General features: G+C 46.8%; 3 protein-coding genes across 3 annotated transcripts in view; 1 reads left to right on the top strand and 2 right to left on the bottom strand.

Annotated features, from left to right (window-relative positions):
* Positions 1-12,118, bottom strand: part of xkr7b (XK, Kell blood group complex subunit-related family, member 7b) — a gene marked incomplete at its 3' end in the record, with an annotated part of 46,644 nt that overhangs the window by 10,740 nt on the left and 23,786 nt on the right. Inside the window, exon 2 of the mRNA XM_079519909.1 lies at positions 1,539-1,738. Coding sequence (XP_079376035.1) covers positions 1,539-1,738 — 200 coding nt within the window. The remainder of the gene's footprint in view (positions 1-1,538; positions 1,739-12,118) is intronic.
* Positions 5,884-6,753, bottom strand: uros (uroporphyrinogen III synthase; the record flags this gene model as incomplete). Its single annotated transcript, XM_079529049.1, is given in 2 exon segments — positions 5,884-6,591; positions 6,594-6,753. Coding segments are annotated over 2 exon segments (843 nt in total). The 5' UTR covers positions 6,729-6,753.
* Positions 7,301-9,601, top strand: LOC306942879 (RAD50-interacting protein 1-like; the record flags this gene model as incomplete). Its single annotated transcript, XM_079529037.1, has 1 exon — positions 7,301-9,601. One exon carries the CDS (start codon positions 7,301-7,303, stop codon positions 9,599-9,601), a length of 2,301 nt encoding a protein of 766 aa, XP_079385163.1.

The following is a 12,118-nucleotide window of genomic DNA, read 5'->3' as shown; positions in this document are numbered from 1 at the left end:
ATATAAAAATCACACCCGTGTGAAGTGAGGGGTGCTCTCTCTGTCTGCTTGCATCTCTCTGCCTGCCTCTGTCTCTCAGAGGTCTCCTGTTCCTGCTCCTCTCCTTTTGCTGGCTTGTATTTTATATTGCTTTCCTCTGCTAGTTTTGGTTTGTTACTTTTATTCTTTATTTATTTTAGTCTTTATTGAAATATACTCCTAAATATAAACAGTTTCACATTTCACGATGTTATATATAGGCCTACATACATTTCTTAACCTTTTCCCCGCTAAAAAACGCGACGCTGCCAAAATACGTATCTACGGTTATTCAGTTGTATAAATGTATTTCATTCGATCTAGTGGAAAGGCTACTCACATTAGCTTCGTTGCTGTTAGCTTAGACCCTGGGCTGCGGCCTCTTGGTTGCGCGTGCAAGCTCACACACGCTTTCAGTCGCTTTAGTCTCCAAAACCCCCACCCAGGCGGCATTTCTGGTCAAAACAGCACTTATTGCACGGAGCCTGGCGGTCGCAGTAATGGCCCCGGCCACTGCTTCTCATGCTCCAGGCAAACAATAACATCCCATCGAGACAACACACACACCATTAACATCCGGTCGCAGAGTTTTGGATCTTCAAAATAAGGGTTGAACAGCGTGATATCCTGGCATGTTATTAATTAATCCTGGCGGGGAAACGGTTAATGATATTTGAAGTAATAATGAAAACACATTATAATCTCTGCCTCTCTCTCCCTGCCTGTCTCTCTCTGTCTCTCTCTACCTGCCTGTCTCTCTCTGTCTCTCTCCCTGCCTGCCTCTCTCTGTCTCTCTCTCCCTGCCTGCATCTCTGCTTATCTCTGCCTGGCTCTGTCTCTCTCTTTGCCAGTAGACAGCCCCCTGATACAGTTATGATATAAAGATTTGTCTTTGTGTATCGCCAACAAGAATAGAGGCCTAGTATAGTATATATACCTGCAGTAAGACGCCTGCAGGGCGAGAAGCGACCTCCCCCTTTAGGGCGAGGTCGCGTGCACGCATCCGTCTGGGTGACAGCAGACTGCTGGGCGAGCGCTGGCGCTTTGGCATGGGGGGTCAGATCAACATATGGAATGAATTCTGTACTGGCCATATGGAGCGTGTCTTGAGTGTACAGGGTTTGATGAGGTCAGATCAACATATGGAATGTCAGAACAGGTTAGCTCCATACATGGAGATCTAAGGGTGGCAGCGGGGGCAGTGTCTTGAGTGTATGGGTTTGATGAGGGCTCAAGTAGGGCCGGGCCTTAATTTTCGGGCCTGTTGAGAACTCAAGTTTTCGCCAGCTGCCGGGTGCGGCTGCACTAATAACTTTGGGGCAGGCCCGTCTAGAGTTTAAATGGACAGGTATCAGTCAAAAGGGAGACATCGAAGAGGAAGGATGGATGGGGAAGGATCAACATATGGAATGTCAGAACAGGTCAGCTCCATATAGATCTAAACGGACGGGAAATGCACGTTTTCATAGTAAATGCGACCTGTGGTCGCAACTACAACTACAACAACAACAACAGTGTACCTTGCAGTGGTAGCAGAGTGTGTTGGTGGATAACGATGCTGAGTTGAAGGACCAGCTGAGGGGCGGACTTCAGGAAGGCCTCCAGAAGGCGGAGCATGGTGATGTCAGCGCTCTCAAACATAAGCCGCCAGTGGAAGTGACGACGCGGGCCGTCGCTGTGCCACCGACTCTGAGCGCCCAGGTACAAAGCATGGACGTACCTGAGAGAGAGACAGAGAGAGACAGATAGAGAGACAGATAGAGAGACATGGAGAGAGAGGGAGAGAGAGAGGGAGAGAATCAGAATCAGTTTTATTCCAAATCTGTTTTACAGGTAAAAAGTGGGTTCCCATCGTGTAATACTTTCCAAAGAAGAACTAAGAAAGGGAAGAAGAGAGGGGGAGGCGGGGGGGGGGGGGGGGGGGGTGTAAGGAGGCAGGAAAAGAAAGAACATTTGAGCACTTTTACCACAAAAAGTACAGGTAAAGGGTTTTCTTCTGTGCGGGTCTGAGAGAGAGAGAGAGACAGAGAGAGAGAGAGAGAGAGAGAGAGAGAGGGGGGGGGGGGGGGGAGAGAGAGAAAGAGAGAGAGAGAGAGAGAGAGAGAGAGAGAGAGAGAGAGAGAGAGAGAGAGAGAGAGACGTTTGAGGAAAAAATAGCTTACATTTATGAGTAACGATGTAAGGAAGAAAGCACATATTGCAAAATAATATATAAAAGGGTTCAATTTGCTGCCAGGGATATGGAGGGGAATCCATCTTCTCCTCTGGTCATTCATTACTATGGCCGGTTGGGATACGTTTTATCTCTGCCTCTAGTCAGGCTGAATTACATACATGCATTTCTCCTTTTGGGAGGAAATGCAGACTGTCTGGTGTTTGATTATTCATGTTTGATCATTATTATCACAGTTTATCAATTCAGTTAAAAAAATATTTTAACCACATTTACCCTGGTGTCTCTATTCTGGCCATTTTCTTTCCCATAAATGTCCAAATAAAAATAATATGAAAATAAAAATCATTTGAAAAGCACTTCTTTACATTTTGTCAAAAATAGTGACAATAGCAGATCCACAAATGGTTTTCCAATTCACATGCTACATAAAGCATGATGAAATGGTGGAACATTATGGAAGTTAGCATCTGGCAGTTTCTACATACTGGGGACCCATACTCAACATTTCTAACATAAAACTTTGGTGTACTCAATATGCCTGGGTTCACATTCTGGCAAGTGGACTTTAGGGTTTAAGTGGGTATAAAAATCTAGCCTGGCCCCTCTCAATTGTGGGAGGACTTCGCAGCCGAAGTGGTGACGAGCCAACCAGATTCTTCTGGAACTAGGCTATAACCAACATTGCCCAGTATGCAAATATGGGGCGGGACATTGCAGAAAGAAATCTAACACTGAGAAGGATGAGACTAATATCTACGCAGTGATATTAGTATCGCTACGCCCCCCCCCCTCACATTTTCTTTTACATGCTGCACCTGCATTGCAAACATATTCACACATCCAAGGATTTACTGTAAATAACATATGTCTTAGCATGCACGCACGCACGCACGCACGCACGCGCACACGCACGCGCGCACGCACGCACGCACGCACGCACGCACGCACACACACACACACACACACACATACACACACACACACACACACAGGCAACAAGGCAGCCGGGAAATCTGTGGCTCTGCAAATAATCTGCTGGTCTGGCACTCTCCCTCTCTCCCTCTCCATTGTCATTCCCTCTTTCTCCCTCCTCTTATTCTTTTCTCTCTTGTCATTCATTTTTTCTCTCTCTCTCTCTCTCTCTCTCTCTCTCTCTCTCCTCTCTCTCTCTCTCTCTCTCTCTCTCTCTCTCATTTATTTTCCTTCTCGCCCTAGGCCGCCCTATCTGCAGCTTTCAATCTCCTCCTCTACCATTTTCCTCCTTTCTCCTCTCCTCCTCCCAATTCCTTTCCTCTCATTTCCCCCTTCTCACCTTCTCTCCACTACTCATGGCAGCTGTGTGTGTAAGGAGTATTATCTGTTAGACCACAGTTAGACCACTGAGAGTTTCCAGAGTATATGGGCGTGCCTGTGTGTATACAATGGGTATCTATCTATCTCCAAATTCCTCCCTTCTCCCTCTGCCTTTGCTGTGCATGCATTATCGTGTGTTCATTTTGTGCCTGTGGTTATCCTTTTTTGCATTGACCACAACAGCGGAACCAACCCTATAAACGGGAATGTCTCTCTGACTGACTGACTGACTGACTGACGGATGAAGTTACTGTTAAGACTAAAGGTCAGACTGCACCAATGCAACTAGTTGCAACTCCTTGCAACAGAACATCTATTATAATTCCAGTGGAATTATAGTGCGTGCGTGCGTGCGTGCGTGCGTGCGTGCGTGCGTGCGTGCGTGCGTGCGTGCGTGAGACAGACAGACAGACAGACAGACAGACAGACAGACAGACAGATACTTGCAGGCACCTTTTGTACAGCATAATAGCAGTACAGTACGTACAGTAGTTTCTATAGTGCCCATGTGATGGAACACATTTCGATGAGCTCACACAGCCCCATGCAGTCTGCAGTTCCCACCTCTGCTGTGCTCAGCAGTCAATCAGCCAAGAGGAGGGGCTGCTGCTACTGTACGTGCCATGGTGGAGCACATATCTGACCCTTTGGTTCCAGTCAGTCTGGATGATCTATTAAACAGACTAGCAGGACAAACCTCTACGGGGATAACATGAAGCCCTGAACCATACTGACCCATGATGAAGTTACACCAGGGGTAGGCCGACAGAGTGTCGCCGCTATACCTGTATATCATCCATTTCAAATTAAAAGCTCTCTGGCATTGCATATACGAGCAATATAGTGTGTGGAGAGAGAGAGGTGTGTGTGTGTGTGTGTGTGTGTGTGTGTGTGTGTGTGTGTGTGTGTGTGTGTGTGTGTGTGTGTGTGTGTGTGTGTGTGTGTGTGTGTGTGTGTGTGTGTGTGTGTGTGTGTGTGTGTGTGTGTGTATGAGTGTCTCTAGCATTACCCCATAGAGACCCATAAAACGTTGGAGCTTTGCTCCAAGAGTGCTGGTGAACCAGATATGAACCCGCAGACAAAGGGAAAGAGAGGCAAACAGAGAGAGAGAGAGAGAGAGAGAGAGAGAGAGAGAGAGAGAGAGACTGTAATTGGAGAGACAGAACGATAGGCTGTGAGTGAAGGAGGGCTGTCCTGCCCCCTTTTCATCTCCATGATGAGAGATTGTTAGAAACATCTTGATGTTAATGAGTCTCTGATGTGTAGTTTTCTCATGCACACATCGCACGCACGCACGCACGCACGCACGCGCGCGCACACACACACACACACACACACACACACACACACACACACACACACACACACACACACACACACACACACACACACATGCAGTAGTGGTAGAAAGCTAGTACATTTACTCAAGTACTGTGAGTACTTAACACTTACAGCTCTAGCATTTATTGAAAAATTAGGATCTAATTCACGCCAGCATTTTTCGCATTTGAGCTCTTATTTTGAAAAGCCACAGTTCCAGTCTACCGGAAGTAGTATTAACCTAGGACGTTGAACGGAGCTGGACAGGCCTTGTTTACAATATGAATCCAAACGGGTGCACTGGAATGCTCCACATCACCGGCTCTGTGCCGTCAAAGAAACGCTGTTTTGACCAAAAATGCCATCTGGGACAAGGAATAGGAGATACAGGCGATTGAAAGAAACGGATGGACGATCCAGTGCTGTGCTAACAACATAGCTAGCTAACCGGCTAACGTAAGTAGCATTATGGCTCGATCGATCGAATGTATTTCCGGTAATACTTTCACTTCTACTCCACTACATCTCAGATGCAAATATTGTACTTTGTACTCCGCTACAATTATTTGAAGACCTTAGTTACTATATTGTGAGCTGTATAGTGTTCAAAAGAGCTTTTTACAGTTAAATACATTTGAAATGGGATATTCTGCATAATGAGTACTTTTACGTTTGGTACATTTTGATACCAATACGTTTGTACTTTAACTCAAGTACATTATGATTACCATTTTTTAACAGTGTTATGCAGATACAAACATTTGAGTGTGTCATGCCTCGTGACACGCTCCATATATGGCCAATACAGAATGAATTCAATATGTTGATCCAGAGCCATCTAATAGAAGAGTTACGATATAGAGGGGGCAGAAACCGATCTAAATCCTATACACTCAAGACACGCTCCATATATGGCATATATGGAGCCGGCCGGCCAGCAACTCTACATCTGACCTCACAGATTAATAGTTTAACTCCTGCTTCTTAACTGCGGCGTATTAAGAAGCTCTGTTGTTTCAGCGTGACCTCGCCCTTTTAGGTCGCTTCTCGCCCTCAGGGCGTCTTACTGGTTGTAGAACCTTGGCTATGCCTGCAGCCAGGTGCTCTGCGGCTGGCTTCTCTGCAGAACAGCCAACACACAGGTCTTCTGCTGCCATGGCTTCTGCTGTGGTCGGCCCTATGGCTGCAAACTTAATTTGAGTGAGCTGGACACCCGACAGCCTCCGCACAATCTCTAGGCTAAACTTGACTCCTGATGGGCTGAAGAAAGCTACGCAAGCTGGAGTGCCCTGTTCTGTGAAATAGTTCTTTAGATTCTTCTCCAGATCTGGATGCTCAGTGGTTTCGTAGACAGTCAGTGTCTCCAGGGGCACTCCATTTCCCCTCAAAGCCGTGGGCAGGACTTCTCTTTTGATTGAACCACACGGGAAGAAAAGTGGTAAAATATGTGTGTCCTCTCGTTCAAGGATAAGGCGCGATAGAACATCTACTGTCCCAGTATCCTCTCCCAAAAGATTCAGACCTAGATTCTGCACTAATGCTGCAGTTGCCCTCCCGACCACGTAGATGGACTTGGAATTCCATATTTCTTTCACAGAATTGTTCCACTCTTCTCTTCGTTCCTCTGTCTGTAGGCACATGTTGACGGCCTCCACTGCTCTGGGACTGGTAAAAACCAGTCCTCCATGTTTGTGTGGTTGAAAGAGTTTATCTGATAACTTGATAAGGTGTTTAATGAGACAAACTTGAAAGACAGGACAGGGATTAAGGTTGCTTTGTGCCCATGAGATGCCAACTCCTTGATGTAAGGGTCGGGGCCTGAGTGTCCCTCTCGTGGTTCTTTCAGAAGCAGGACATGCATGTTGATGAAGGTTGTTGATCCCTTCACTTCCAGGGAATCTCGTTGAGACTTGTTTTATAACTTACTGGACATATTTCAAATTATACTAATTAAAAATCTAATTAGCTAATACAATAATTAATTTTTCATTGCAACACAAACTTTAGGGTTTCTGACTGATCATAATAAACTTCTATAGAATCTAAAAACTTCTACCTACTAAACGATATAAAAGAGAGGCTATTCTGCTCACACTAACATACAACTGGTTCACAAATATGGAGATATTGGGATCCATGATGTCATCAGAAACTGCTGATGTCATCTTGATGACGTACATGGGAATAAATGGGAGGCAGACAAACTCACAGAGAGAACTGCAGACAAACAGACAGATGGAAGCATACATGTCTTACCCTGAACACAGTGCACGGAGCCAGGGACATGCATGTCACACAAAGCTTGACCAATCCGTGAAGCCGATACCTGGGATGGACGGACGGACCAAATATGGAGTTGTCTGAAGTCATAGTACTCGCAGACTGGCCAAATAAAGTGCAAGATCCACATGGAAGAAAAGCGGATGAGAGAACATGCTATCCCACAGATCAACGGAAGATGATGAACAACTTTGCACTAAACGCTATGTGGTTGAGTTCATAGGGGAGGAGGTCGGCCACGATGTGAAGTCATTAAAGAATGTTGGGGATGTCTTGGAGAAACTGACTGCAGAGAACGAATTGCTAGAAGAACAGATGCTGACAGAATCCGGCCCTGTGCCTCTGAAGCTGTCTTCAGCCTTAACCGCAGCCGAGGAGGTCATGGCATCATTGAAGGTCTTGCTGCAGAGAGAGAGGACTCTCTCTAACACACTACAACAGCACCTACAGGGGGCCCAACCATGGGTGGCCAGACTTGGTCAGACGCTGGGCCAGGTAGACACCATAGACAGACACATGAAATACCTGCAGTGCCTACAACGCATAGAGGATCTCAGTGACAGCATTCAACAGTATCTGATGACAAACGGAGTGTGGGAGGCCATCACGGCAGTAAGGACCATGGCCAGTCTGGACATGGGATTGAAGGAGTCTGGCTGCACTCACCTACAGTTCTTCCTCAGAGAGACGCTACGCTTCTGGCATAGAATCGTCAAAGACAGACTGGCAGGTGATTTTAAAGAGGTGTTGACTCTTCTTCACTGGCCCTTAATCTCCCCCTCCACCCAGTCTATGGCACATCCTGCCAACGTCCAGGAGATCAACAACCAGCTGGACCTACTGGCCGGACAGCTTTTGTCCCTGCAGACCTCTGATGATGTAATATCAGAGAAATGGTTGGCGCCCCATTCAGGCATGCCCCAAGCTGCACCCCTCTCCCTGCCCATCCAAATCATGCTGCTGCCACTCAGCAAGAGGTTCAGATACCACTTCACTGGAAACAGACAGACCAACTCACTCAACAAGCCAGAGTGGTACCTAACCCAGGTTCTGATGTGGATGGGGAACAGCTCGGACTTTATGGAGAAGATCCAGCACATTATGGACCGGGCTGGAACTAACGGCAATGCCAGGGTGGAGCTGTGCCGTGGCCTGCTTTCTCTAGCCCAGGAGAAATTGGCCAGCGACATCCCCAGACTCCTGCACGATGACGATCTCTTCTGTCACTTGGTGGACGAGATACTGCAGTTCGAGAAGGAGCTGAGGGGAACCTACAATTATCCTGCCACTCTCCCAGGAGCCCTGCACATCCTGCTAGACGAGGCCACGCTACGGAAATGGCTCACTGTTGAGAAGACGAGGGCGATGGAGAAGGTGGACACCATGTTGTTGTCTGAGGGAGCATGGAGATCTCAGTACAGAGACATCAGCAACATGGACGAGTTGGATGAGCTGAAGGCTCCAGCTTGTGCCGAGACCTTCATGACTCTGCTGTCGGTCATTACTGAGCGCTACCGTTCACTGCCGTGTTCTCGTGCTCAGCTGAGGTTCCTAGAACTACAGAGGGACCTGGTGGACGACTTCCGCATCCGACTCACGCAGGTGATGAAAGAGGAGTCTAGATGCCCGCTGGGAGCACGCTACGGTGCCGTCCTCAACGCTGCAAACTACATCTCCACCGTCCTGGCAGACTGGGCTGACAATGTGTTTTTCCTCCAGCTTCAGCAGGCTGCGGTCTCCCTGGGCGAGGAGGAGGACAGCGGGGGCATCCTGAGTGGTCTGGGGATGGTGGAGGTGGGCTCGCTGTTCGAGGACCTCCTGGTCCTACTGGAGAGGCTGAGGGGAGATATGATGAGCCGACTCCTGGATGCTGTGATGAGGGATGTGAAGGAGAAGGCCCAGGCCTACCGTCAAGGCGGGTGGCTGTCTCTGCCCTCGCAGTGTGACCAGGCCACCATGTCTCTGTCCAGCTCAGCATGTCCCATGATGCTTTGCCTGAGGGACCACCTGTTGAACCTGCAGCAGCTGCTGTGTGTCCCCCTGTTCCAGACCACATGGCAGGGCCTCGCCTACCAGATGGACACGTTCCTCTACGAGGAAGTCATCCTTTATAATAATTTCAATGAGGGTGGGGCGGCCCAGATACAGTTTGACATGACCAGGAACCTCTTCCCCCTGTTTGGACACTACAGCAAGCGACCTGAGAACTTCTTCAAACGTGTCAAAGAGGCCTGCATAATTCTGTCCCTTAACGTCGGCTCGGCTCTCCTGCTGAGGGACCTGCTGGGAGATGCTGTGGAGGAGTGGATAACGTTAGACGAGGAGGAGCCAATGGGAGGAGGAGAGGGGAATCCTTCACCGGAGTCTGCACTCAACGAGCTAGGGGTCTACCTTCTGCCCCCCAGTGATGTCCTCAGTCTGCTCAACCTCAGGGTATCGTGGCCTGGACAGTGACAGGTACAGTATGTGTATGCCAGATATAGATATATCATTGTGATGAAACTCGTCATGTCCTGAAGAGCGTAAAAAAGAGGCAGGATGTCCCGCTGTCACTCCATATTTGGGCAAGTCTGATCAAGTCATCGTCTTCTCAGTTTGAATATCATGTTTAATTTGTGATGGCTTTAATTCAGCTATGCAGTAGCACAACATAAGTGTATTTTTGCAGGCTTTTTTTCCTTACAAAATGAGCAAATAAACTTTCCATCTTTCAAAATCAAAGATCAAATATATATATATATATATTCTTTTTCTAAATGAAGCTTCCTCAGTGTGTGGATCGTATGGTGATCATGTTGATGATCGCATGCCGCTATTTTATTTGTTCTATATATAGAGAGAACAGTGAATAAATTCAAGTTCAAGTTCAGATTTTATTAGAAAACATCACTGCATAATGCAGTGGTTGGTATATGAATTATAATCCATTTCTTACAATTGTAATGATTTCTAATTGTTTAGACAAATGAACCAGCAGCAATACACTTCAAGTTCAAAGTAAATCAAATGCAGGGGCTTGTGCAAACACACTATCAACACTAATCAACGCTCGCATACAAATTTGTATGTGAGCCAAGCATGAAATATTTTACTATCCATTTTACTACCCAATTTACCGTTGTATGAGGATATGTTGTGTGCGAGTGTGCATCTTTGTGTGTCCACGTGTGCGTGCGTGTGTGCGTGCGTGTTGGAGGTGAATGAGCATTGATTGTCGTTGAGTCACTGATGTGATAAGATCTCACTGAGAGCTCAAGTGTTTAATTGGCAAAGATATAAACCCTGCTTAACGTGGGTGCGTGTGTGCGTGTGTGTGTGTGTGTGTGTGTGTGTGTCTGTGTGTGTGTGTGTGTGTGTGTGTGTGTGTCAGTGATGTTATCGCTTAGCTCAAGGGGTCAGGTTTGATCCTGTAAATCCTGCTGTTGTGCGCGTGCGTGTTTGTGTGCACATGTAAAATTCCAGAGCTGTCGCTGTGAGAAAAAAAATGTTAAGGACAGAGAGGAGAGGATGGGAGAGATTGAGGTTAGAGACAAGAAGAGGAAAGGAGAGAAGAGATGATGATGATATACGGGGTTAGAAAATGGAGAGAAGACACAGAAGGAGAGGTTGAACTGTATTTGGGTTTGTGGAGTGAGTGCGTGCACACATGCATGCGTGGACACACGCATGCATGTGTGTGTGCGTGCGTGCAGTTTGTGCGTCTGCACCGCGCATGTGTGCATGTGTGTACGTGTGCACATGTGAGAGAGCTGAACAGTCTGCTGGTGCCTGCATTAATCAGTCATCATTTATAGAATTATTTAGGCTTCAGCAGAACTGGAAGAAGACACAGAGGGAGGGAGGGAGCGAGGGAGGGAGGGAGGGAGGGAGGGAGCGAGGGAGGGAGGGAGGGAGCGAGCGAGCGAGCGAGCAAGCGAGCGAGAGAGAGAGAGAGAGAGAGAGAGAGAGAGATGGGGAAAAGAGAGAGAGAGAGATGGGGAAAAGAGAGAGAGATGGGGAAAAGAGAGAGAGAGAGATGGGGAAAAGAGAGAGAGAGAGAGAGGAGTTAGAAGTAAAGGGTGAGGTAGATGAGATGAGCAAGAGGACGGTTGATGATGACAATATTTGACTGCACAGGGACATTCCCCATCAGCATAATTGTCATGTCTTCTTTAAATGTAGCCCTGTTGTCATGGCAACACTTTCCTAGCAATATGCTAGCCTATGTCAACCAGGTATTCCACTTCTCTACTCTTTGAACTTGATCTGCCAATCACTCCTGGATCCTGAACATTAAACATATATATATAGTCGCGTCACCAGACTTCCCACAATGCAGTGTGGAAAGCCTAATTTCTATCTCAGTTACAGTCTAGAGCAGTGGTTTTCAACCAGTGGTCCTTGAGGGGATTCCAGGTGGTCCCCTGCAGCTAAATGATGGAAGGTTGGTAACCAAATGGACCCTTCTGTATCTTTAACTCTTGAGAGAGTAAAATGAAACCAAATGGACCCTTCCGGGTCCATTTGGTTTCATGGTATGCTCTCAAGAGTTAAATTATTGTTAAACATCTGCATTACTTAATTTACAAGAAGTCTACACAATTAGAGAATGTGCCTGTTCTCTCTCCTAATGGTACCAACATCAATACAGCATAGAATTGTGGGCAGAATCTTATCCAACAATGACAAAAATATGTTTTAGTTTTGGGTCTGAGAGGATAAATCTCATCAAATGGTGGTCCGTCGCTCAAATGCTGAATAAATATTGGGCGTTTATATGAAAACTTTATGTTGCATGCAACAAGGGGTGTGTGTCATTTGGGTCATCAGGGGATGTCAATTGCCACCCTCTAGTGTTCACATTTAACCTTAAATTCTGTTATTTTATGCATATTGTCCCCAACTCTGAATTATTGCAATCGATGACCCTCCATCCACATGTGACACGTGTTATAATTTAGACAAGCATTTTATTGTAGACAACCATTAATC

Source organism: Electrona antarctica, assembly GCF_951216825.1.
Source record: "Electrona antarctica genome assembly, chromosome: 2".
NCBI lineage: Eukaryota > Metazoa > Chordata > Actinopteri > Myctophiformes > Myctophidae > Electrona > Electrona antarctica.
This window is presented reverse-complemented; position numbering and strand designations above follow the sequence as displayed.